General features: G+C 49.5%; 1 protein-coding gene across 2 annotated transcripts; it reads left to right on the top strand.

The window, feature by feature from the left end:
- Positions 1 to 722: 722 nt before the first annotated feature.
- LOC123404662 (zinc finger protein CONSTANS-LIKE 5-like) lies at positions 723 to 2,483 on the top strand. 2 transcript variants are annotated; one of them, XM_045098602.1, is made up of 3 exons: positions 723 to 1,541; positions 1,639 to 1,767; positions 1,849 to 2,483. In XM_045098602.1, exons 1-3 carry the CDS (start codon positions 888 to 890, stop codon positions 2,158 to 2,160), a joined length of 1,095 nt encoding a protein of 364 aa, XP_044954537.1. In that variant the 5' UTR covers positions 723 to 887; the 3' UTR covers positions 2,161 to 2,483. The 2 variants fall into 2 exon arrangements, with proteins under 2 accessions (XP_044954537.1, XP_044954536.1); XM_045098601.1 differs by having other exon boundaries at positions 729 to 1,541; positions 1,636 to 1,767.
- Positions 2,484 to 14,265: the final 11,782 nt, after the last annotated feature.

The following is a 14,265-nucleotide window of genomic DNA, read 5'->3' as shown; positions in this document are numbered from 1 at the left end:
TTAAAGATTTCACTAGAGGGCTACATACGGAATAAAATGAATGAATATATATTTTAAAATATGTTTAGATACATCCGTATGTAGTCCTTTTAGTAAACCTTTTACAAGACTTAAATTTAAAAACGGAGGGAGTATGATGATTTCACAGTTTTTTTTTCATTAACTTTGGGCTGCTTACTTAACTTCACAGCTGATTTGGCTGTCTGGGAACATCGTCAACCAAGCACGTGACAATAATGGTGCTATGAATCTTATAGCAAGATCTTGCAAAGTTCATGGACCGCCCCAACTTGCAAGAGCGACTTCTAGACTGCCTTAGCTGTCCCATAAGCGAAGGTACTTATATAAACCTATGCACTAACCAACTTGATAGACTAGTGTCATTATGCTCTTATCGGCGATCGCCGCCCTAATTATTCATCCGGGACTCGTTTAAGTCCAACCCCGTGATGACATAAAAACGATCGGCATCGAAGCAGTTGTCGCGTCTTTAGGCCTTGCCGCCACTCTCGTGCGCGGGGCCCGCCCTTCACGTGGGCCGGAATCGACATGCGGGCCCCCACCACCTCCCCCCAAATCCACGAGATCAACATTTTCTGCGGCTTTCGCTTGGCCCAGAGCCCTCCACGTACGCCCCCTCGCGCCACGTCACCGTCCCTGCCCCACGCCCCCCCCCCCCCCACCTACCAATATCTCGGGCTGGGATTCCCTCCCACGAGCACGACGCGACGCCGGGTTTGCCTCGCCGCCCCCTGCTATAAAGCGCCGGACGGCCCCGGCTTCTACTAACTTTTGCTTCGCCGTCGACGTGAACCCTCGTAGCTTGCTTGCTTGCTTGCCGCTTTGCTTCGGAGTGTAGCTTGTCAGCTGGTGGTGGTGGTGGTGTGATGGAGCTGCAGGGGCTGGGGAGGTACTGGGGCGTGGGCGGGAGGAGGTGCGGGGCGTGCGCTGGGTCGCCGGCCGCGGTGCACTGCCGGACGTGCGATGGCCGCAGAGGCGGAGGGGACGGGGCGTACCTGTGTGCGGGGTGCGACGCCGGGCACGCGCGGGCGGGGCACGAGAGGGTGTGGGTCTGCGAGGTGTGCGAGCTCGCACCGGCCGCGGTCACCTGCAAGGCCGACGCCGCCGCGCTCTGCGCTGCGTGCGACGCGGACATCCACCACGCCAACCCGCTGGCGCGCCGTCACGAGCGCGTCCCCGTGCTGCCCATCGGGTCCTCGTCGCCTGAGGGGCAGGAGCAGGACGCGTTCGTGATGTCGTTCGGCGGCTCGGTGGACGGGGAGAAGCAGGACGCCGTGGTGAACCTGAACGACGCTCTGGAGGCCGGCCCCGACGGGAAGGAGAACGTGAAGCTGGACTTCCTGTTCGCGGACATGATGGACCCTTTCTTCGGCTCCGAGCTCCCGCGCTTCCCGCACGCTGACAGCGTTGTCCCCAGCGGTGGCGCGGTGGAACTGGACTTCGGTGGCGTTGCCGCCGCCGCAGCCGTCGTTTCCAACCCGTCCTACAGCTCCTACACGGCGGCGTCGATCGGTGGAAGCGTAAGCCCTCCTTGCTTTGCTTTCCTCCAAGAACCTTAGCGTCGCGTCATGTGCACTAGTGCATCTAGCTAATCCTTATTTGCTTTCGATCTAGCAGGGCTCCTCGTCGGAGGTCGGCTTGGTGCCGGACGCGATCTGTGGCCGAGGCGGCGGCATCATCGAGCTGGACTTCGCACAGTCCAAGGCCGCGTATCTGCCGTACACCCCCACGCCTAGCCACAGTACTGTAAGTGCCTAACTAGATTAGCCAGCTAACTGTTTTCATCAACAAGTGCATGTGATTGATTTCTGCCTTGTAATTAAACAGGTCTCCTCGGTGGATGTTGGGCCTGTGCCGGAGCGGAGCGAAAGCGCCGTCGCGGCGGCGACGCCGGCGATGGGGGAGGGGAGGGAGGCGCGTTTGATGCGGTACCGCGAGAAGCGCAAGAACCGGCGGTTTGAGAAGACCATCCGGTACGCGTCCCGGAAGGCCTACGCCGAGAGCCGGCCGCGCGTCAAGGGCCGCTTCGCCAAGCGCGCCGACGACGCCGACGCCGACGCCGTCGCAGCGGCCACGATCACCGCGCCGCGTCCCTGCGTGCTCGACTTCAGCGGCTACGGCGTGGTGCCCACCTTCTGAGGCGGCGCCTAACTTCGTGTCCTGCTTCCTCCGGCGAACGTGCCGGCTGCGTGCCTAATTAACCCGGCGCGGCATGGCCGGCACGAGCGCGCCGACGTGCATGCGTCGTGTTCCCTCTTGTATAATTGCATGTAATGTTTTTCGAGCTGGCTGATCGCTGGCTGGAGTGGAGTATACTGCTCGACATGCATGCGCGCACGCATGTTTCGCTAGAACTAGAATAGAATAATGCAGATAGTTCTAGCTGACTAGTCTACCTGTACCCTTTTCTGGGCTAGCTTGATGGGAAATTATGCTAGGGCGACGTAACGTCTTTGCTGGAACAGCTAGTTCTAGTTTGAGATAGAGGAGGTTCTACCACTGGGCTAGACGGGGGCTTCTGGTGCATGGGTCCGATGGACCTTTTCTGTCTGCTCCCTAGGGCTTTCTGTGCTCGTGCCGCGGCGAACTAGGGTTCTGGACTCCCTTGAGATCTCGATTGCGGTCGATTTCTCTGCTTTCTCCCATTATTCCACCCTCCTCCGATCCCTCTCGCGACCTGCCGCCTCTCCTTCTCCATCCATTGCCTGGATTCGGGGCGATCACGGGGTTCTCTTGTAGAACTGCCCGCCCTTGGTCTTCGGTTGTGGATTGGCGATCACGGCGACGGGTTGTAAGGATAAGGGACCGATCGGGGAGGGGGTGGCGATGGTTAATGTGCCTATCACTGAGATGGATGGTGCTGCGGATTTTCTCCGATCTGGGGCGAAGAACAAGGGCGCAGTTCGCGCAGGTGATTGCGTGCAGTCTTCGGCGTCGGGTGCTGGCGTCGAGAATCTCATGGCCCGCGTGCGTCTTACAACGGCGGAGTCCACAGCGGTGATCATTGATGATGTTGATGATCTAGAGATGGTTGATCCCAACCGGGCTTTTGTTGGCAAGGTACTGTCTCCGAATGTCCTGCATATTGAGACGATCAAGTCTGCGATGAGGCCGGCATGGGGTAACCCTAAAGGTTTGAATTTCAATTCAGTGGGGAACAATCTTTTTGTCGTGGAATTCGGATCTCAGGCTGATCGTGATAGAGTTATGGAGGGTTCTCCGTGGAGAGTTGGTAAACATGCGGTATTGCTCAAGTTCTTTGATGATGATATTTCCCCTGTGGATGTGGTGTTTGATCGCTTGGCTATCTGGGCGCGGATCATCAAGTTGCCGACGAGGCTAATGAGGGCTGCTAGGGGTCTTGAGATTGCTAAGCCTATTGGAAATGTTATCAGGGTTGAAGCTGATGATTTGGGTCGTTGTTGGGGGTCGTATATGAGAATCCGAGTGGAGGTTGATGTCCAGAAGCCCCTCCTTCGTTATGTTACTGTGATCTCGAGTAGGCTGCAGTCCAGTGCTGCCTATGAGGTTCAGTATGAACGCCTCCCTATGTATTGCTTCTCTTGTGGATTGTTGGGCCATTCTGCTCTGGGGTGTGCTAACCCAGCTGATCGTGATGAGAACGGGGATCTACCTTACTCAGCTAAACGGCTTTTGGTGGACGATGGGCTGAAGACGTCTGGTGGATCACATTCGGGATCATTTGCATCACCTGGGACTAGCCATGTTCCTGGTTCACGTGGCTCTGCTGGCTCGTCGGCTCGAGGAGGGCGAGATGGCGGCAGAGGGTCAGGTCGGGGACAGCGTGATAATCAGGAAGTGTCTTCTTCCCAGAAGGTTGGGATTGGAAGAGGCCGGGGCCGGGCATCTCGGGGTCGGGGAAGAGGGATGGTGGACTGCCATGAAATACCAATTACCAATCCGATGGTGGGGCTTAAGAGGAAGGCTCCCAAGGTTCAATCGGCAACACCTCTTCTCTGGAAGACAACCCGGTGCGGGCTGTTGTCTTGGTTGGTACTTCTGCGTCTGCTCTTGGGGGCGTGGAGGATGATACGTGCAATGATTCTAACAAGAAGCTTCGGACTACTATCGATGGATCGGCGGATCAGGCGGCAACTGCATCGCAGTCCCGCCAGACGCAATAAGTATTCTATGCTGGAACTGTCGCGGGTTAGGGTCTGACGCGACAGTGGGGGAACTTCACTGGTTAGTGAAGAAGTACAGACCCGGTATCCTGTTTTTGTCTGAGAAGAAGATGCGGGATGCCAGAGCTAGGAATTTCATGTAGTCTTTGGGCTACACGGGGTCCTATGCTGTCAGTTGCGAGGGCCGGAGTGGAGGCCTTGCCCTATTTTGGAAGTTGCCTTTCACTGTTTCTCTAAAGGGAGCTAATTCACACTTCATCGATGTGATGATCTCCTCTGCTGAGTCCGTGGTCTCGCGTGCTACCTTTGTGTATGGGGAACCAAGAAGAGAGCTGCGTCATTTCTTCTGGGATACTCTTGCTCGGCTGCGTCGGGAGTGGAATGGCCCATGGTTATGTTGTGGAGATTTCAATGAGGTGCTACTACAGGAGGAACATTTTGGCTCCTTAGACAGGTCGGAGGTCCAAATGGGCCTCTTTCGGGATTGTCTGCAGATTTGCAATCTTACTGATCTTGGCTATGTGGATCCAAAGTTTACATGGTCCAATAAACAAAATGCTCAGTGTAATGTTCGGGTTCGTCTTGATCGTGGTGTGGCGAATGGCGCCTTTTTCGAGCTGTTTTCGGAGTGTTATGTGCAGAATGTCATTACTTCTTCATCAGATCACTATGCCCTCCATCTCATCCTCACAAGAGCTCCGGTGGGGGAGGGGCCTCCAGTTCAGCACGGGTTTAGGTATGAAGCGGCTTGGCGGCGTGCTGATGATTATCATGCTGTGGTTGATGCTTCTTGGGATTGCCATAGGGTGGATGCAAATCCTATACATTCGGTCTGGACAAATTTAAATCATGTGGCGGGCAAATTGAAAGTTTGGAGCCGAGCGTCCTTTGGTTCCGTTAGTCGTGATATCAAACGCATGGAACGGGCCTTGCACTACCTAAGACGACATTCTATGTCTGGGAGTAACTTGCGGGAGGAGCAGCAGTTGGAGCGCCAGCTGTGTGAGTTGTTTGAAAGGGAAGAAATCATGGCCAGGCAACGTTCGCGGGTGGAGTGGCTTCGTGCAGGTGATCGTAATACAGCTTTCTTTCATTCCAAGGCCACTGCTCGCAGGCGCACCAACCGGATATTGGCACTAGCGCGGGATGATGGCTCGGTCTGTACTAGCCCGACGGAGATCAAAGGTATGGTTCATACTTGGTGTGAGAATTTGTTCACTGCTGAACCCAGTGCTTCTATGGACGCTGTTTTAGAGGCTATTCCGTCACGTGTGGACGATGCAAGAAAAGCTGATCTGTGCAAAGATTACTCTAACGAGGAGATCAAGGTGGCGCTGTTTCAAATGGGCCCAACTAAAGCCCCGGGTCCTGATGGCTTCCCAGCTATGTTTTACCAGGTTCATTGGGAGCTTCTGAAAGACATGGTGTGTGATGCAGTCCGTAGTTTCTTGGGAGGTGATGCCATCCGTGAGGGTTTCTGTGACTCTGTCATCGTCTTAATTCCCAAGGTGTCTAATGCTAAACATTTGTCTAAGTTTAGACCAATAAGTTTATGCAACGTTCTGTACAAGATTGCCTCCAAGGTTGTTGCTAATAGGCTGAAGCTGGTTTTACCGGACATTACCTCGGAGTTTCAAAGTGCCTTTGTCCCGGGGAGGTTGATCACGGACAGTGCCCTTATTGCCTTTGAGTGCATACATTCTATTCGTCGTCAGAGTGGTCGTCAACCCTTCTTTGCTCTTAAGCTTGACCTGTTGAAGGCATATGACCGCATCGAATGGGAGTATCTACATGCTTGTTTGCTGAGGTTGGGTTTTGCTGAGGCTTGGGTTAATTCTGTTATGCGGTGTGTTACCTCAACAAGATATGCAGTCCGGGTGAATGGAGAGCTGACGTCTCCTGTGGTTCCTTCGAGGGGAATTCGTCAAGGGGATCCTATTAGTCCTTATTTGTTTGTGCTCTGTACGGAAGGGCTTTCTTGTTTGATGCAGCAGAAGGAGGGGCTAGGTGTGCTACAAGGAATACGTAATGGTCGACAAGGCCCCTCTATTTCTCATCTACTATTTGCTGATGACAGTATATTTTTTGCTCGAAGTGATCATAGGACAGTGCAGGCTCTCAAATCGTTCATCAATTCCTATTGTCATGCTTCTGGGCAGAAGGTCAATCTACAGAAGTCTTCCATTTTCTTTGGTCATAGTTGTCCTCCTACTATCAAAGCTGAGGTGATGCATCAATTGGAGGTCACTAATGAAGGTATGCAGGATTTCTATCTCGGCATGCCAACTGCTGTGGCTCGGGCATCTACATCATCTTTCAATTTTTTGACTGATCGGGTATGGCAGAGTGTTACGAGCAATACTGGAAGGCCGCTTTCTCGAGCTGGAAAGGAGATATGGCTTAAAGCTGTTGTGCAAGCGATCCCCAATTATATCATGAGCTGTTTTCAGGTCCCTGTTACGACATGTGATAAGATGGTTGGAAGTATTGTGGATCATTGGTGGGGTTTTGAGGATGGACGCAAGAAAATGCATTGGAAGTCTTGGGAGTGGCTGTCCTCACCCAAAGCTCTGGGTGGTTTAGGATTCCGGGATTTTGGGATCTTTAACCAAGTGATGCTGGGGAAACAAGCTTGGAGACTAGCTACTGATCCCACTTCTTTGTGTGCCCGTGTTCTCAAGGGGCGCTACTACCCGGATGCTGATTTCTTCACTGCGGGGAAACCAAGATCATCTTCTTTTACTTGGCACTCTATTATCTTTGGGCGAAAGTTACTTAAGATTGGGATGCGGTGGAACATTGGCAATGGAGAGAATGTCTCTATTATGAGAGATAATTGGATCCAAGGATTTCGTCAGGGTTCTTTCAACTCGCTATTTCCCATTCCTGATTCTACCAGGGTTCGATATCTTATGAATGATGAAGGAACTGCTTGGGAGGAAGCTACTGTCAGAGCATTTTTTCATGGGGAGTTAGCTGAGGCTATTTTGCAGATTCCTATCAGCTGGCGGGGTGGTCTTGATTTCATCTCTTGGCCGCATGATCGCTGTGGTCAGTACACGGTACGTTCTGCATACAATATGGCTCGGACGGCAAGTTTCTTCTCCACATATCAAACTGCTGGAAGGGGGTCTGGTTCGGTCGAGGAGAAGCATTGGAAAACTCTCTGGTCTATTGTGGCTCCTGGCAAAATGAAGGTAGTTCTTTGGCGCATGGCCCATGATTGCTTACCGACTGGACATCAGTTGGTTCATCGTCATATTCCAGCGGATGATAGGTGCATTTTCTGTGGTGACACTGAGCGGGTTGAGCATATGTTTCTATTCTGCCCATTTGCACGACGTGTATGGGATGGAGTTAAGTTGGCATACCCTCTTCATCTTCTCAGGAAGGATTTGCACAATATGAAGCAGTGGATATTCGAGTTCATCAACCGTGAGACGAAGCTTCATTCCACGGTTCTTGCGGTTACCGCATGGCACATTTGGGAATCAAGGAATGATTGTCGCAATAATGAGGCACAGCTCAGTGTGTCACGCATGGTGGCTCGTGTGTTGGCATATGTGCAGATGATTGTGCAGCATCTGTGGCCTAACTCATCAAACCAGCCCCTTTCGACGGTAAATACTCCACATCGATGGCCTCTACCTCCCATGGGCTATGTTTGTGTTAATGTTGATGCTGCTCTATTTCCTGACACTCGTCGTATGGGGTGTGGTGTGGTCTTGCGAGATCATTCTGGGTCTTTCATCATGTCTGTGAGCGAAGGTATGTCCGTATTTCCTACTCCGGAGTTGGCGGAAGCAATGGCTGTTCGACGGGGATTATTGGCAGCTCACAGTAGGGGTGCTCATCGGATCATTCTGGCATCGGATTGCCTCTCCTTCATTCAGCACATCACTTCACCTGGGATGGATCTTTCCACGTTGGGAGCGGTGATAGCGGATATCAGATCGATGGCGTCGGACTTCCAGTCTTGTATGTTTCAATTTCATCGTCGTTGTTATAATGTGGTCGCACATAAATTGGCTCGGAATGCCGAGTCATCATCTTGTAATATTTCTGTTGGTGTTATTCCGAGCTTGATTTGGGACGAACTTTGTAATGACATCTCTTGATCAATAAAGACCATATTATCTCAAAAAAAAGCTAGTTCTAGTTTTGGATCCACAAAACACTTATCTCGCGTTTTACGTACTAGGGTTAAATGATCCGTCATCTTCAATCAAGATACTAGGAGACTTGTCTCTTCTCCAAGTTGTACAAGTGGCAATCGCACGTCTCAAACATTGGCGAGATTCACACTAGCATAGAAATATAAGACCTTTTAGGAATTTTACTATAGACTACATACATAGTAAGATGAATGAATCTACACTTTACAATATGACCACATCCATCCGTATGTAGTATATAGTGGAATCTCTAAAATGTCTTATATTTAGGAACGGATGGAGTATAAGAAACCGAGGATGTGCTTGACCACACCTTTCCGCCCTCTCCTTCCCCTTCACCCTCTCCTCCCCTTCTCCTCCCCTTGAGAGTCCCTCCTCAAGGAGGCCCTGCTCGGACCCGTCTTCTGTCTGACGGTGCTGTCGGCCGGATATGGAAAGGAAGAAGAGCTCGAGTCGCTCCTGTACATCATAGTGGTTTGGTTGCTTTTAGGGCTCGTGTTATGTCGATGGGGAGTATGCGGCTGGTGCACGCAAGATGCGTCCAATGGCTTGCGGTGGTGAGGCTCAGATTCATGGTGCTGCAGTGGCCTGTGCCGGAGGCGAAAGGAGTTCTTGTTCGCGTTCTTCCCTCCAATAAGCTCATTGGAATCCCAGATCTGGTATTTGGTCTCATCATTCTCTGCTTCTCTTTGAGTTATGGTACTTGGTCTCATCTTTCTATGCTTCTCTAGTTCTCTTTGAGCTACCATGGAGGTGGACAGGAAGAAGGAGGGGTGGGGTTGAGCTACCGATTGATCTATGTGAATCCTTGGAGCCCAATTTCTGCAGCATCTCGCATGGGATTGGGTGTAGACAGTGGTGGAGCTATAGGGTGGCCAGGGTCAGCCGCGCACCCTTAATTTAAGAATCAAGCTTTATACTATATAAAAAAATTGAATAAAGAAATAAAAATATTTTTTATGGGTGTATGGACTATTGGCGCACCCTGGCCTAGTAGGCTAGGTCTGCCACTCGGTGTAGATCTGAATCCCCTGAGTATTCCATCGTTCTTCCGCCGCATCTTATGGTCGAAGGGAGACCTCTAGGAGCTCCAACGATGAAGACCGGCTGCGTGATTTTCTCCCGGTCGTCGAGCCAAAAGGGAGGAAACTTTTCTCATGCTGAAACCTGGTATTTCCTCTACCTACCTCTAGTGCTTTGCCAAGGGTGTAGCCATTCCTCTGTCCCAAGTGGTCTCATACCCGGTGGTGGTGGGATTGGGCCAAGATCGAAGCCGGAGACAAGGACTCAATGGCGTTTCAATTTTGTCTTATGGGGTCCTTTGTGAAAAATGTTCGGGCTCAAATGTAACTTTATCTTTCTATTGGGTCCTCATGTAAAATGTTGCATGGTTAAGTCTGGGCCCTTGAGGGCCCTTCTTATGTTCAATTTCTTAATAAGAAAACCATCACATTGAAGGCTAGGTTATCAGAAAACATCACACTAGAATATCTTTGGCACAACACACCACGTCTAACGTGATCGTTTTAAAAAACACCAAAAGCACCACGTCTAATGTAATCATTTAAAAATAGCACTAATGGGTGGATCTAGATCTAGATTATGCCATATGTGGCCCTTTCATGGCTACGTGGTGTAACCAACCATAGACGTGGCCCTTTTGGCCTACATGACGTAACCAACCTGAAAGGATCGATATGGTTGACTGGAGGGGGGGGGTGAATAGGCAACTAACAAATTTTAAACTTTTCTTTGGAAAAAATTAGTTTTAACAACAAATAGGTTGTCCAGATATGCAACTAAGTGAGCAACCTATATGATGCTAGCAACAACAATAATAAGCAAGAAGTAAATACAAGTAAAGGTAAGAAATAACCACAAGTGGAACCGATGAAGACGACGATGTGTTTCCGAAGTTCCTTCCTTTTGAAGGGAAGTACGTCTTCGTTGGAGCGGTGTGGAGGCACAATGCTCCCCAAGATGCCACTAAGGACACCGTATTCTCCTCACACCCTCACACAATGCGAGGTGCTGTGATTCCACTAAGTGGTGCCCTTGAAGGCGGAGACCGAACCTTTACAAACAAGGTTGGGACAATCTCCACAACTTAATTGGAGGCTCCCAACAAGATCACAAAGCTTCACCACAATGGAATGTGGCTTCGAGGTGACCTCTTCCATCTAGGGTGCTCAAACACCCAAGACTAACAAGATCCGCGAGGGATTAATGGGGGAACAACTTTTCTCATGGTGGAAGTGTGGGGAAGGGCCTTCTCCTCCAAACCCTAGAGAATCACCAAGAGTTGATGGCTAGGGAGGGAGATCGGGCAAGTTTGAACTTTTGGAGCAACAATGGAGCTGGAGAGGAAAAATGTGAGGTCTCCTCGGGGAAGAAGACCTCTATTTATAGCAGGGGGTATTGGGGAACGTCGCATGGGAAACAAAAATTTTCCTACGCGCACGAAGACCTATCATGGTGATGTCCATCTACGAGAGGGGATGAGTGATCTACGTACCCTTGTAGATCGTACAGCAGAAGCGTTAGTGAACGCGGTTGATGTAGTGGAACGTCCTCACGTCCCTCGATCCACCCCGCGAACAATCCCGCGATCAGTCCCACGATCTAGTACCGAACGGACGGCACCTCCGCGTTCAGCACACGTACAGCTCGACGATGATCTCGGCCTTCTTGATCCTGCAAGAGAGACGGAGAGGTAGAAGAGTTCTCCGGCAGCGTGACGGCGCTCCGGAGGTTGGTGATGACCTTGTCTCAGCAGGGCTCCGCCCGAGCTCCGCAGAAACGCGATCTAGAGGAAAAACCGTGGAGGTATGTGGTCGGGCTGCCGTGGAAAAAACGTCTCAAATCAGCCCTAAAACCTCCGTATATATAGGTGGGAGGGAGGGGACCTTGCCTTGGGGCTCAAGGAGCCCCAAGGGGGTCGGCCGAGTCCAAGGGGGGAGGACTCCCCCCCCAAACCGAGTTGGACTTGGTTTGGTGGGAGGGAGTCCCCCTTCCTTCCCACCTCCTCCTTTTTTTTTTCTTTCCTCTTGATTTTCCTTTCCTTGGCGCATAGAGACCTTTTGGGCTGTCCCACCAGCCCACTAAGAGCTGGTGTGACACCCTCAAGTCCTATGGGCTTCCCCGGGGTGGGTTGCCCCCCGGTGAACTCCCGGAACCCATTCGTCATTCCCGGTACATTCCCGGTAACTCCGAAAACCTTCCGGTAATCAAATGAGGTCATCCTATATATCAATTTTCGTTTCCGTACCATTCCGGAAACCCTCGTGACGTCCGTGATCTCATCTGGGACTCCGAACAACATTCGGTAACCAACCATATAACTCAAATATGCATAAAACAACGTCGAACCTTAAGTGTGCAGACCCTACGGGTTCGAGAACTATGTAGACATGACCCGAGAGACTCCTCGGTCAATATCCAATAGCGGGACTTGGATGCCCATATTGGATCCTACATATTCTACGAAGATCTTATCGTTTGAACCTTAGTGCCAAGGATTCGTATAATCCCGTATGTCATTCCCTTTGTCCTTCTGTATGTTACTTGCCCGAGATTCGATCGTCAGTATCCGCATACCTATTTCAATCTCGTTTACCGGCAAGTCTCTTTACTCGTTCCGTAATACAAGATCCCGCAACTTACATTAAGTTACATTGCTTGCAAGGCTTGTGTGTGATGTTGTATTACCGAGTGGGCCCCGAGATACCTCTCCGTCATAGGGAGTGACAAATCCCAGTCTCGATCCATACTAACTCAACGAACACCTTCGGAGATACCTGTAGAGCATCTTTATAGTCACCCAGTTACGTTGTGACGTTTGATACACACAAAGCATTCCTCCGGTGTCCGTGAGTTATATGATCTCATGGTCATAGGAACAAATACTTGACACGCAGAAAACAGTAGCAACAAAATGACACGATCAACATGCTACGTCTATTAGTTTGGGTCTAGTCCATCACATGATTCTCCTAATGATGTGATCCCGTTATCAAATGACAACACTTGCCTATGGCCAGGAAACCTTGACCATCTTTGATCAACGAGCTAGTCAACTAGAGGCTTACTAGGGACAGTGTTTTGTCCATGTATCCACACAAGTATTGTGTTTCCAATCAATACAATTATAGCATGGATAATAAACGATTATCATGAACTAAGAAATATAATAATAACTAATTTATTATTGCCTCTAGGGCATATTTCCAACAGTCTCCCACTTGCACTAGAGTCAATAATCTAGTTCACATCACCATGTGATTCCAACGAATCCAACACCCATATAGTTATGGGGTCTGATCACGTCTGGCTCGTGAGAGAGGTTTTAGTCAACGGTTCTGAAACTTTCAGATCCGTGCATCCTTTACAAATATTTATGTCATCTTGTAGATGCTGCTACTACGTGCTATTCGGAAATGCTCCAAATATCTACTCTACTATACGAATCCGTTTCACTACTCATAGTTATTCGGATTAGTGTCAAAGCTTGCATCGACGTAACCCTTTACGACGAACTCTTTAACCACCTCCATAATCGAGAAAAATTCCTTAGTCCATTAGTTACTAAGGATAAATTTTTGACCGCTGCTAGTGATTCAATCATGTATCACTCTCTGTACCTCTCAACATACTTTGAGTCAAGGCACACATCAGGTGCGGTACACAGCATGGCATACTTTAGATTCTACGGCTAAGGCATAGAAGACGACCTTCGTCTATTCTTTTTATTCTGCCGGGGTCGGGTTTTTGAGTCTTACTCAAATTTACACCTTACAACGCAACCAAGAACTCCTTCTTTGCTGATCTATTTTGAACTCCTTCAAAAACTTGTCAAGGCATGCATCTTGTTGAAACTTCCATTAAGCGCTTTCGATCTATCTCCATAGATCTTTGATGCTCAACGTTCAAGTAGCTCAATCCAGGTATTCCTTTGAAAACTCCTTTCAAACAACCTTGTATGTTTTACAGAAATTCTACATTACTTCTGATCCACAATATGTCAACCACATATACTTATCAGAAATTCTATAGTGCTCCCACTCACTTCTTTGGAAATACAAGTTTCTCATAAACCTTGTACAAACCCAAAATCTTTGATCATCTCATCAAAGTGTATATTCCAACTCCGAGATGCTTGCACTAGTCCATTGAAGGATCGCTGGAGCTTGCATACTTGTTAGTATCTTTAGGATCGACAAAACATTCTGGTTGTATCACATACAATGTTTGCTCAAGGAAACCGTCGAGAAAACAATGTTTTGACATCCTACGTGCAATATTTCATAAATAATGCATCAACAACTAACATAATTCTAACAGACCTTTAGCATCGCTACGAGTGAGAAAGTCTCATCATAGTCAACTGTTTGATCTTGTCGAAAACATCTTTGCGACAAGTCGAGCTTTTCTTAATAGTGACTTATCACCATCATCGTCTGTCTTCTTTTAAAGATCCATTTTACTCAATAGTCCTATGACCATCAAGTAGTTCTACCAAAATCTACACTTTGTTTTCACACATGGATCCTCTCTCGGATTTCATGGCTTCCAGCCATTTGTCGGAATTTGGGCCCACCATCGCTTTCTCCATAACTCGTAGGTTCACTGTTGCTCAACAACATGACCTCCAAGACAGGGTTAGTGTACTACTCTGCAGCAGTACGCGACCTTGTCGACCTACGAGGTTTGTAGTAACTTGATTCAAAGCTCAATGATCATCATCATCAGTTTCCACTTCAATTGGTGTAGGCGCCACATGAACAACTTCATGCGCCCTGCTACACACTGGTTCAAGTGATGGTTCAATAACCTCATCAAGTTCTACTACCCTCCCACTCAATTCTTTCAAGAGAAACCTTTCCTCGAGAAAGGATCCGTTTCTAGAAACAAACACTTTGCTTTCG

Source organism: Hordeum vulgare, chromosome 6H (genome assembly GCF_904849725.1).
Source record: "Hordeum vulgare subsp. vulgare chromosome 6H, MorexV3_pseudomolecules_assembly, whole genome shotgun sequence".
NCBI lineage: Eukaryota > Viridiplantae > Streptophyta > Magnoliopsida > Poales > Poaceae > Hordeum > Hordeum vulgare.
The sequence above is the reverse complement of the archived record's forward strand: the minus strand, read 5'-3'. Positions and strand labels throughout refer to the sequence as shown.